At 43.9% G+C, this 12763-nt stretch overlaps 1 protein-coding gene across 6 annotated transcripts in view; it reads left to right on the forward strand.

Moving 5' to 3' along the window:
- The window catches only part of LOC126108945 (abnormal cell migration protein 10), a 532402-nt gene extending 525751 nt beyond the window's left edge, over nucleotides 1-6651 (forward strand). For all 6 annotated transcript variants that reach the window (XM_049914327.1, XM_049914328.1, XM_049914329.1 and 3 more), the window contains one exon: nucleotides 3067-6651. In XM_049914327.1, coding sequence (XP_049770284.1) covers nucleotides 3067-3239 — 173 coding nt within the window. In that variant the 3' untranslated portion in view covers nucleotides 3240-6651. The remainder of the gene's footprint in view (nucleotides 1-3066) is intronic.
- The last annotated feature ends 6112 nt before the right edge of the window (nucleotides 6652-12763 follow it).

The following is a 12763-nucleotide window of genomic DNA, read 5'->3' on the forward strand; positions in this document are numbered from 1 at the left end:
TAGTTACTTTAACAAAAATTCTCGTGAACCGGTTTACTTTTGTAGCAAATAGGCAGGCCTCGTTACCAGAAGTAGTGACATTAGAAGTGACCACTTCACTATTTACCTGATTTCTTTGATTTGTTAGAGTTGTCTCGGGTTTCTACAACACAAAAAAAGACACAGTCTGGTTAAAGTGTTCTGTTTGTTGTAGCAGGAGAAAAGAACCAAACTGTACACTAATATAAGACATTTTAGTAATAAAAGGATGGACTGTGTATCAAAGTGACCTCAGTGTAAACACGGAGCCACACAGAGCGGGAGAGAAACCCTCGTGGTTGCAGCAATGGTGACATTTAGAACTCTTTGACAGTGTACTCATTTTGTGTGTTTGTCTTGACTTCAGTTGTAATTAGATTAACGATAGACACACAATTACAACTCCAGTTTCCTTGTAATAAATTGCTTCACATTCGTTAACTAACATGTTACACTAATTCATCAACATTCCTCTCTTCCTCTCTCTCTCTCTCTCGCTCTCGCTCTCTCTCTCGTGTGCCCACCTTTCATTACTTCGGGCTTTAAAATACACTCACATAACTCCAAGTACCCTGTTAATTTTACAGTAAATATCATTTCTCACAAAGCTGCCAGTCAGTGGTGCAAGCAATGCACAGTAATAGTGTAGCTAATGAACATTTTCCAGTTTTAAATGAATAAAAATTCACTGGAAAATAATAAAAATTATCTACACAAAGCCAAGATTTTATCAAAATATGGAAGAGAGGTACCATGAATATCAAATGTATGTATTATCTGGTTGTGCAGTAGTTTGGTGTTTCATGTTCTGGAATATTACTCGGCACTGGCTGTCTCATTGTAATACCTGCAACAGTTGTGAAACTCCAGTAGATGTGGGGTGTCTGTCTCCTACGTGTTCGGTATCGTGTTACACGTCTCGTGAACGAGCTTCCGTGTGTAACGTATGCAGAGTTGTATCCTGAACTTTTAAATTCAGCTTTTTTTAGTGAAATTTGAGTAATTGCTGATCTAGGTCACTAAATTTATTTGTATTGCAGCACACGAAAAGCTAATGAGAAAGTTAGCTCAGTCGAGGGAGTGATTTTTCGTCCCAGGAACTTGGTGCGTTGCTTAAGACGCAAATCAAAAAAAAAAAAATTGTGCCTCAAATAACTTCAAAATTTATTACTTATTACATCGTGGAACACACAAAATACTACACTTGACAAATATATATGTAAAAGTAAGACCATAATGAGCACCCGAGTTCACAGCCGCGTACCTATTTATAAACTTTCAACAATCGATATAATTCTTCCTTTGTTAAAAGCTATAGCAGTTCGATTTATCACACTCGACGTATTTTAACAGACAGTTTATTTAGTGTTTCTGTCTAAATTTGTGAATCCCTTCTTCTACAAATTTAACTTCTCTGATACAAAAATGTGATGTTCTTCATACAGTCCACAAATTGTCGGTCTTTTGTGAAATTTGTTGCTCAGCTTAAGCCTCGTCAAATGTCCTTGTATATTTCTTACGTTACATACAGAGTCAGGAGGAAAGGTATGTGCTCGGACGATTGATAGTATTTGTGATTCTTAACGAAAAAAGTCATACGAACGTATGTCCCGAATGAAATTTTCACTCTGCAGCAGTGTGCGCTCTGATAAGAAACTTCCCGGCAGATTAAAATTGCGTGGCGGACCGAGACTCGAACTCGGGACCTTCGCCTTTCGTGGGCGAACGCTCTACCTACCGAGTTACACGAGCGTGACCCGCGACCCGTCCTCACAATTTTACTTCTGCCAGTACCTCGTCTCCTACCTTCCAAAGTTCACAGAAGCTCTCCTTTGAGCCTTACAGAAGTAGCACCACAGGAAGAAACGGTATTGTTGCAGAGTGAAAATCTCATTTTGGGAACATCCCCCAGGCTGTGGCTAACATGTGTCTCCGCAATATCCCTTCTCGCAGGAGTGCTAGTTCTGCAAGCTTCGCCAGAGAGCTTCTGTGAAGTTTGGACCGTAGGAGGCGAGGTACTGGCGAAAGTGAAGCTGTGAGGACGGGGCGCAAGTCGTGCTCGGGTAGCTCAGTCGGTAGAGCACTTGCCCACAGATGGCGGATGTTCCTAACAGTTTCTGAAGAAACTAGTTCAAACAGTGGGGAACAGGACAAATGTAGGTGATAGTAAACAAAACATTGTGATCTAATCTTTTGTTTGATTGTCTACATATCCTCACTAAATCCACCGTCAACTGCAATGCATTTTGCAGCTCTCGTAGGCAGTTTACTCTCGTAGGCAACTGCTCTGTTGCCGATCTAAGTTCTTTCGTACAGTCTTCTACTCGAACACGTGCACGTACAATGTGAGCGAGGAGTTGCTCCTCTGTGGAACTCTGTGCTCAAAGATGTAGCTCTCGAACTGACCCCCAAAGACGGTAGTACGGTGGAGTGAGGTCGGGTGACCTCGGTGGCCTAGAAATGACTCCACAGTGGCAAAATCAGATTCCCAGGATACATTTCAGTGACGTACTGTGTCACTGGCCGTGCAGAAGGCGTAGGAGCTCAGTCGTGCCACAAGTACGTGAGATGTCGCGGGAGGCAGTAAAGGTGACAGTACGTAGTGTGACCGACGCCTGTGGTATTCGAGCAGCCGAATGTCGGATACGGTTAAGAAAACGGCATACGTTCACTCAAAGTTTTACGTTCAGAATCGTCAGTACCGTCCCCTCTCGTTACTGACCCCCTGTAACCGTACACACTCTGCGTCGTACCGTTCCCTTATTTTTGTACGAGAAATTGTGGTTTTGCAGGCAGATGTAAAAACAATAAAGTACCTGCCACTAGCTTGCCAGTACCACACAATATTAGCTTTGCTAATTTTGTTATGCTAGAAAAAAATATAATACTCAGATCATTATTTAAAAATGCTAATTGTCTATTCGGAATTATATATTGTCGGCAAAACCCGAAAATGACAAGTTACGAGATTGAAGTACGCGTGCTCGTGTAGAGTTCTTCACGAGAGCTGCAGTTCGGAGTGACTGACGTTTCACGCGCCTTCCGCAGGTCCAGCTCCGGGCTCGCGGCTCTCCCGTCAGAACAGCGTGGCGGCCGCCATCGCTGCCAAGAAGAGGCCACCTCCGCCGCCCCCGAAGCGCTCGGAGACGACGCAGCTGACAACGGCGGTCCTGCCGCACGCGCGGGCACCCCTGCCGCCGCCCCCGCCGCCCTCGCGCTGACGCCGCCCCCACGGCCGGTAGAGCTGCGCCCCCGGCCGTCCCCGCGGCCGCCGCCATCACCCTTGCGGACTCATCTGACGGCCGGCGGGGTCGCGCCGGGGTCACGGGAAGTGTGCGCCTCGGAGGGATGCCCGTCTCTACGCCTGCGGTCTTCGGAAACTATGACGAACAGGACGAGTCGACGGTCGAGTTACGGGGCGGTCACTCTGGTTTTCCGGTAACCTCACTACCGTTTGCCAAAGTTTTTTCGCACGTACGGTGGCCGAGGGACCCGCCACCGCACGACAGCTGTAGTCGGACCGTCCCTACGGCGGTCGGACCGAGCCCTCGGTGTCGGAGTGACTTTTTGTAAATATTGTGCCGCAGCTACGGATCGGCAGGCGGCCACCTCTAGTGTGCGGGGAGAACGGTTCTCACGGTCGACGGTATCTTGTCCGACATTTTCTTTTTACTGCGAATATTTTGCAGTGCAGAAATGTACATGGGTATACTAGTTTCCAGCAGAATTGTATTTTAATGAGCTTCAGAGTTTCTGAGAAAGAAAATTCATCGATCGACAGTTGACGACGATATTCCGGGAAATAAATCTTCCTCTGTTATAATTCACTTCTGTTTCTATCTATTTGTTCTGAGGGTAAAGGCCTCATCATCGGACGCTTCTCGCCACGGTACAGCCCTCGAGGGACCGCCGAGTAGTGAACACTGCACGGACGTGGTGACGATTGTAATGTCGGTGATAATTTTATACCGAAACTTCGGCTTCGAACCGGGTTACGACAGAACGATCTGACACTCGTGACACGTAGACCCCACCCATTCTTACCGAGCTATCCCACTGTCTGTCTACGAGGAAGTAACAGACACTCTCGAAAGGTGGGATACTTTTCCCGTCTGCCACGTATGTCGCATTTCCGTGTGTTCGGAGCTGTGCCTGCCGAACATAAATACGAGGCCGACGATTGTGCCACTATATTTTCTGCTTTTGAATAGATAACTGAGAAAAGAATTCAGTTGTAGGTACAGAAGATTTATTTCGCGAAATAAAACAGTGTCCGTGTTCATCGAATACAGTCGAGGTTTCATTTCCCGATTGCTCCAAATTCTCTGTCCGTAATAGCTCGCCGAACGGGTCTGTAATTCTCGTCGACGATGGGTCTCTGTTGCACCGGACGTCAGCTGTAGGGAGCCGAGGCGCGTTATTCCGTTCCCCCGCGTCAGCCGGAATAAATTTCGTCCCCGGTCAGATCGCACGATCTCGGAGTGCTGCCCCGAGAGCCGAGAAAGTGAATGGTGTGTACTGCTGCAGCGAGAGACCGGCGTGAGGTGCAGGCTGCCACGCCACACCGGAACTGGACATCCTCGCCACGAGACACGGCCGGCGCGTGGTGGAGGGTTTGTCGCACGGAGGGGGGCACTGAGCGAGGATGAAGCAGCACTGGCGAGCAACGAGAGAGAGAGAGAGAGAGAGAGAGAGAGAGAGAGAGAGACTGACTTTCTGAAGAAGTTGTAACGTTGTTCAGAGATATGAAAGAAATCCAGCAATCATTCAGAGGACCTCACTAACCGTTCTGGTAGTAACAGTATTACCTAGTGGAAAATTCTTATGTTAACTGTTTTTCAGTAGTAGGTGGAATGAGTTGGACTGTTCATGTGAATGATGCACACTAACATGTGTGTCCTGTCATAACTTCTCTCTCTCTCTCTCTCTCTCTCTCTCTCTCACACACACACACACACACACACACACACACACACATAGTAATAAACTGGAATATTCGCTCAGTGTCTTTAAGAGTCGTGGACTCGGAATCTTCTTTCAGTGCTGCTGAAGAACCGCAAACACTCTCTTGTTCCGAGTGCAGGTTTGTGCAGACAACTCGGTTCAAATGTGTTTCGTTTGACGTCCTCTGGTGCAGTTTGCTTTTGTGAAATGAGAATTTGAGAAACAATCGTACCTGTAAGAGAGGTCGAACTGAAATAACCAACTGAGCACCTACATTTTTTTTCTACATATATGGGTAGTCTGCATAAACATCGTGTCACGCTACACGTCGGTGGTGCGTTCGGACTCTCGTCTCCCGTGCCTCTGTTTTGGGTGCTTCTAGTTGAGGGAAACTTTCCGTAATGATCTCCAGTTGTTTGTATAAAATATATATATATGTATATGTATGAACAGTAGTACAGGCCTCGTACTTGAGCAAGACTTTTTATTAGTCTGTTTTTTATAACGACGGTGCTTCTAACTTTAAATTTAAATTTTGCCGTAGAATCCGCTTTTTGTATGTACACACGGGATGTATGTCTAAAAGGTTCGCCATTCGTATCGGTAGCTGTCGATACACAGACAGTACCGGATCAATGACACCTTTTTACGCGTAGATTGTATCGGAACTTTTGTGATATATTTTCGTGTAAAAATTGTAGCTAAGTAGGCGTTTCTCCTCTGGACCCAGGTGTACCGCACACATCGAACGAGAGAAACGTGGTACCCGTTCCCTCACCCTCTCTCTTAGTGATGTGAATTTGTATCACAGAAAATTTCCTCCTCCTCCTCCTCCTCCTCGTCCCTAGACAATTTTCAGTACTCTGGATGTATTTCCGAATCGTAGAAGAAGAAATTCCTGCCATCGATAAGTAGAACAAACTGCTGACTTACATGTATAAAATGATGCACAAATACGGTAAATGTGACTACTGGTTTTGTACTAGTTTTTTTAATTTTCTACGAAGGCAATGTCACTTACGTTCATTTTTATATGTATACGTATTATATAGATGAAATATAACTCAGTGATGGACTTTTATCCTAAATATATCATCTGTTGTATGTTGTTCTAATAATGCTGTGTATAGATCGAGATGTGATGTGGGGAAAACATTTCGGACGTGTTGTGACTACAGCTGTAAATAATACAGATTTTTGTAAACGAAGATCGCTTTTAAATTTTCACCCTCCGGCATCGGAGGACACGCATTTCAGACTGTGATGGGGCGTAAACACATTATTGGTTTACCTTCCGGAATTTGATTCAGATACGTACAGGAAAGAGTTTGGAAGGAAATGTTACGTCCCGGAGAGCTCCTTAATGTTCTAAAAAATTCATTAATTACTCTTCGGGATTCTGTTATTAAAAATGTCATTTATACTGCCAATTGTAATGTCGAATTGACAGGCTGGGGCCAAAACTCACTTGTAAAAATTGTTTACAGTTTTGGAACTACGACGACAAGTGAAAATCTCCCGAGACTGCACAGAAACTTAATTTGCAATAGTGTGCTTTCCAGATGACATTCGTACTTAAGTATGTTACCATTTGCCGACACTGTTATTTCATTTGTAAGAAAGAAAGTGTTGCGACTAGTTATCACTACTACATACTGATGTTTTCAAAGTAAACTATACCTGAAATGATGTTTTCGCCTCTTTATTTAAACCCAAACCTGAAATTATTTAGCATATTACCTGGTCTACACACGCCATTTAGCACGCAAGAATGTGTGACGCTGCAGCACTCTGAAGACGCTGGACGCACGTGAGCTAACCTGTGTTTGTGTGTGTGCCTTCACCTGAAAAAGGAGAAGAATAATGTCGGGCAGCCTACTCGTAAATGCGCCCTGCCGCCGTCACCACGTGCCGAGTAGCGACGCACCGAGAATCCGCAGTCGAAACGAAATTTCGAGAACCGCTACGGTAAGTGAGGAAGCCGAGGACGTTCTACAGTGCACTCCGTACCGCTCCCGAAGGGATCGTGGAGACTGAGCAGTTGTTCTTACCGCACTTCGGATGTCGTCGGAACGGAAAGAAACACCGGTGTGTGCTGCTGAGAAATGGGGAGCGAGTACAAAATGGGTCTGGCTCTTCTGTTCATTTCTGGGAGTCCGTAAATGAATGCCCAGTTTCAGTGGTACGTTATAACTGTTTAATTAAGACTATTTACAACAAACCGTACATTAAATTGGACGTAAACTAACCCATTTAATCTGCCAGACGTTCGATATGTGAACCTGCAGTTACACGGAACGTGCCCAAACTAAAATCCAATTCTTCCTACAATTTGGTTAAAAATTCTGGAGTAGTGGAAGCAGTAGCCTCTCGAATTCTGTGTCACGATTCTGGCAAATTGTTAGGTACTTGCAGGACGAGAGTTCTGTCGTACTAACTGCTATGACTGATCCGACAGTTGGGGACACTGATGTTCTTGCACTTTTGTACAGAGAGATGCCACTGGGGAGTGGCTCTGTCTCATTGCCAAATCATGTTTTCAGGCTTACCTTCCAATTAGTGAAAAGAGCCATTCTCGCAACATACCCAGGTAAACGACTTGCGTGCTAAAAAAAAAATGGTCCGTGCACTCGATGTCCGGACATGCCACAGAAAAGTAATTTTGGAGTATGTCTGATATTGTGCAGGTATGTGAGGATGTTTTCAGCCACAGATGTGAACATTACGAGTATGTACTGTAACACTCTGTGAAAGGTTGCCTCGTCACTGAACACCACACAATCACAAAAGTTGCTTTCCTCCTGCAACTCTTCACTCAGAAAGTTGTACCATATGCTGTCGTCACCAGGCTTTAAAACGTGTAGCGACTCTAACTGTTGTGGATGTGTATCTAAACTTCTTCTTAAAACTTGCCACACTGTCATCTTTGTAGCCGAAGTTACACACTCGCTTCCCGAACACACTACTCGTGACTACAGATGTACGAGGCCGTGATGCGACCGATTCTCTTCGGACACTTGCGGTGGTCTCTCCTCGTCCTCTCATTACGGAGCACAGACCGAGAGTGGAGAGCAAATTGTCCGAGAGCAGTGGAGCCCGACAGCCGTTAGCCGAGAACGACAACGTACGAATGGCAAATAACTCGGACATTTTTAATTGCGGGCCACGTCGTGACGCGATTAACTCTCGCTCGAGTGCTGTTCTGCGCGAGAAACTACGCTTGACGTTGCGCAGCTAATAGTTCAATTGCGTGCATTTTTTTCTGCATTTACACGGTAGGCACATATACGTGTCGGCATAAAGTGTTTAATTTTTATTTGGCCGATACATCGGCATTTTAGTGTACCCTACCGATTTTTACCAATTTCCAGATTTTGTGCCACTCAACTAACATTTTTGCTAGACTACGTTACTACATCACTATTCTACACTATCAAAGTATTTTACCTCGCCATTATTATTTTTTTTTCCTCTCTGCGTCTCACTATGGCACTCGATCCGTTCACTACAGAGCTCAGGTCACGAATGGAGAGCAGCGTCGTACGATCGATAAATAATAACCCGAGCACAGAGTCGAACGAAGAGCACGGGAGCTCCTCCGTGCTCAAAATACAGACAGCTTATAGAATCAAATTACAAAAATTAAAACTGCTCGAAGTCGGAGGGAGGGGAAGGGGGGGGGGTCGTGTCTCGAGTTTGCACGGCATTACTGCCCTAGGGCTGCTCATCATTTCCGCATAAATGCGTATTGCCATCGGCCACAGGGGGGGAGGGGGAGGAAATTCCAGGAAAAGTGTCATCGCCCAAACAGCAGGAATTCCGAGGGGAAAAAAAGCTCAGTGCTGGTGTCATCGATTCCAGGAGTTCTGATGTTGATGTTAGCAAAATTCCTGCCAGAACTTGCAGAGCTGCTCTTCTGCTGTTAACATCAAATGTAACAGTAAGTGTTGGCAAGTCTCTTTTGGAGGAATTTGCCCGAAGTATAGCTTCGTAGAGAAGTGAAACGTGGACAGTAAATATTTCAGACGAGAAGAGAATAGAAGCTTTCGACATGTGACGTTACAGAAGAATGGTGAAAATTAGCTGGCTAGGTTGAATAATTAATGGGGTGGTATCGAGTCAAACAGCAGAACAAATAAATTTGTGGCACAGCTCGGGTAAAAGGAAGGATCGGGTGATAGGCTACACTGTGAGACGTCGCAGAATCGTCAGTTTAGAAATGGAGGGAAGAGTGGGGGGTAAAAACTTCAAAGTGAGACCAGATGTAAACGCCGAGTGAGGTGGCGCAGTGGTCAGCACACTGGACTCGCATTCGGGAGGACGACGGTTCGATCCCGCGTCCGGCCATCCCGATTTTCGTAAAACGCTCCAGACAAATGCCGGGACGGCCTTTGAAATGGCACGGCCAGCTTCCTTCCCCGTCCTTCTCTAATTGGATGAGACGAATGACCTCGCAATTTTGGTTTCTTCCCTCAAACGACCCAACCCAGATGTAAGCAGTGTCGGCAGGTTCAGATGGAGAAACATAATTTACTGCTTACGACAGTATTTCACTGTCATCAGTTGCTCGTAATGTCTCACTTTCGATTCAATATTTACATTTAACTGTAGCTGAAGAGAAGTTTAATGAGAAATACGAATCTAAAATACAAAGAAGTAATTAAATGCCAAATGTATAGGCAACAACATTGTGTTCACTTGTTACCTGGTATGTCACTAAGGCACTTTGCCCTTCACTGTGAGCACGTTCGGCTGTAATAGCAATCAGAGGTGACAATGACAAAATGTGTTTGTCGCTTCGGAAAGTGTATTTGTTTAGGAGGGCCGGCTTCTACGACAGGCAGAGGTAATGGATGGACTCCACAGTAGCCACTGTTAGTATCTATAACGATGCTCTATATGCATTATCCAGTTAATAAGTACTTCAAAACAAATAAAATGGTGTCTGTAAGAAGATAACATAGATATGAAATTGGGCACCCATATTGCTGTTTTATGTGCCATAGTTAAGTTTCTTTAGTGTTAATATTTTCCACAAATAGTAACTTTTTGTGCAAAATCGGTACAAGGTGTCAGAAGCCGGTTTAAAAACATTTGTAACGACAGCTCTCAATAGCAGAAAAGGAATGTCGACTTGCGGAATAATATGTAGGACTGGTGCGGCCAAAATTTTTTTTGTTTTGTTTTGCATTAGATTAGCTTCATGTTTTCATTCTATAAACCCAAAAATGAGTGGTTCATCGTAGGTGTGGAATATGTCAGAAAATGTGATGTCACAAATATATTTAGAGCACTAGAGTTTAACCATTTCACTGATCTTTAGTAAGGAAGCTGTCAAGATATGTAAGTAGCTTAAAATGAATTGAAACTTCTAATACTAACAGAATTGATACAATGTCAGAAGAAAACATAAATATGCACTTTCAATAAATTGGTCCCCCCATGAACCATGGACATACCATTGGTGGGGAGGCTTGCATGCCTGAGCGATACAGATAGCCGTACCGTAGGTGCAACAACAACGGAGGGGTATCTGTTGAGAGGCCAGACAAACGTATGGTTCCTGAAGAGGGGCAGCAGCCTTTTCAGTAGTTACAGGGGCAACAGTCTGGATGATTGACTGATCTGGCCTTGTAACACTAACCAAAACGGCCTTGCTGTGCTGGTACTGCGAACGGCTGAAAGCAAGGGGAAACTAGAGCCGTAATTTTTCCCGAGGGCATGCAGCTTTACTGTATGATTAAATGATGATGGCGTCCTCTTGGGTAAAATATTCCGGAGGTAAAGTAGTCCCCCATTCGGATCTCCGGGAGGGGACTACTCAGGAGGACATTGTTATCAGGAGAAAGAAAACTGGCATGATATGGATCGGAGTGTGGAATGTCAGATCCCTTAATCAGGCAGGTCGGTTAGAAAATTTAAAAAGGGAAGTGGATAGGTATAGTGGGAATTAGTGATGTTAGGTGGCAGGAGGAACAAGACTTCTAGTCAGTGAATACAAGGTTATAAATACAAAATCAAATAGGGGTAATGCAAGAGTCGGTTTAATAATGAATAGGAATGCGGGTAAGCTACTACAAACAGCACAGTGAGCGCATTGTAGTGGCCAAGATAGATACGAAGCCCACACCTAACTCAATAGTAAAAGTTCATATACCAACTAGCTCCACAGATGACGAAGAGGTTGACGAAAGGTATGATGAGATAAAAGAAATTATTCAGATAGTATAGGGAGACGAAAATTTAATAGTCATGGGTGACTGGAATTTGGTAGTAGGAAAAGGGAGAGAAGGAAACGTAATAGGTGAATATGGATTGGGGCTAAGAAATGAAAGAGGAAGCCGCCTGGTAGAATTTTGCACAGAGCACAGCTTAATCATAGCTAACACTTGGTTCAAGAATCATAAAAGAAGGTTGTATACATGGAAGAATCCTGGAGCTACTGACAGGTTTCAGATAGATTCCATAATGGTAAGACAGAGATTTAGGAACTAGGTTTTAAATTGTAAGACATTTCCAGGGGCAGATGTGGACTCTGACCACAATCTATTGGTTATGAACTGTAGATTAAAACTGAAGAAACTACAAAAAGGTGGTAATTTAAGTAGATGGGACCTGGGTAAACTGACTAAACCAGAGGTTGTACAGTTTCAGGGAGACCATAAGGGAACAATTGAAAATAATGGTGGAAAGAAATACAGTAGAAGAAGAATGGGTAACTTTGAGGGATCAAGTAGTGAAGGCACCAGAGAATCAAGTAGGTAAAAACAAGAGGGCTGGTAGAAAACCTTGGGTAACAGAAGAAATACTGAATTTAATTGATGAAAGGAGAAAATATAAAAATGCAGTAAATGAAGCAGGCAAAAAGGAATACAAACGTCTCAAAAATGAGATCGACAGGAAGTGCAAAATGGCTAAGCAGGGATGGCTAGAGGACAAATGTAAGGATGTAGAGGCTTATCTCACTAGGGGTAAAGAAATTATTCCTGCCTACAGGGAAATTAAAGAGACCTTCGGAGAAAAGAGAGCCACTTGTATGAATATCAAAAGCTCAGATGGAAACCCAGTTCTAAGCAAATAAGGGAAAGCAGAAAGGTGGAAGGAGTATATAGAGGGTCTATACAAGGGTGATGTACTTGAGGCCAATATTATGGAAATGGAAGAGGAAGTAGATAAAGATGAAATGGAAGGTATGATACTGCGTGAAGAGTTCGACAGAGCACCGAAAGATCTAAGTCGAAACAAGGCCCCGGGAGTAGACAACATCCCATTAGAACTAATGACAGCCTTGGGAGAGCCAGTCCTGACAAAACTCTACTATTTAGTGAGCAAGATGTATGAGACAGGCGAAATACCCTCAGACTTTGAAACGTCCCCTTAGAAAAATTATACATGACTGTGCTTAAACTGACACACAATATTTTTTAGCACAACGCAATCTGACTTTCAATAATCCCTACAAGAGAATGCCCCTGACTAAATTAACTTATACCTTTCACAAATCAATACTCACAAAAATCTTTGTTAGTCAAACTACTGCAATACAGCGAGTGCCAATACTGTTAGCTAAATAAAAGATTCAAACTACTGAAGGCACTAACTACTGATAGGCATAGTTAGCAAATGAAAGATTTTGATAGAGAACAAACAATGTATTTACCTTAATAGTGTTCAAAAGTCATAATATATATATATATATATATATATATATATATAGCAGTTCATGACATCCCTTCTTACAAATGTACTGTTTCTGATGGACACACGTCCAGATCACCCGCTCTCAAAAATCCGCCATCTC

Source organism: Schistocerca cancellata, chromosome 11 (assembly GCF_023864275.1).
Source record: "Schistocerca cancellata isolate TAMUIC-IGC-003103 chromosome 11, iqSchCanc2.1, whole genome shotgun sequence".
NCBI classification, from domain to species: domain Eukaryota; kingdom Metazoa; phylum Arthropoda; class Insecta; order Orthoptera; family Acrididae; genus Schistocerca; species Schistocerca cancellata.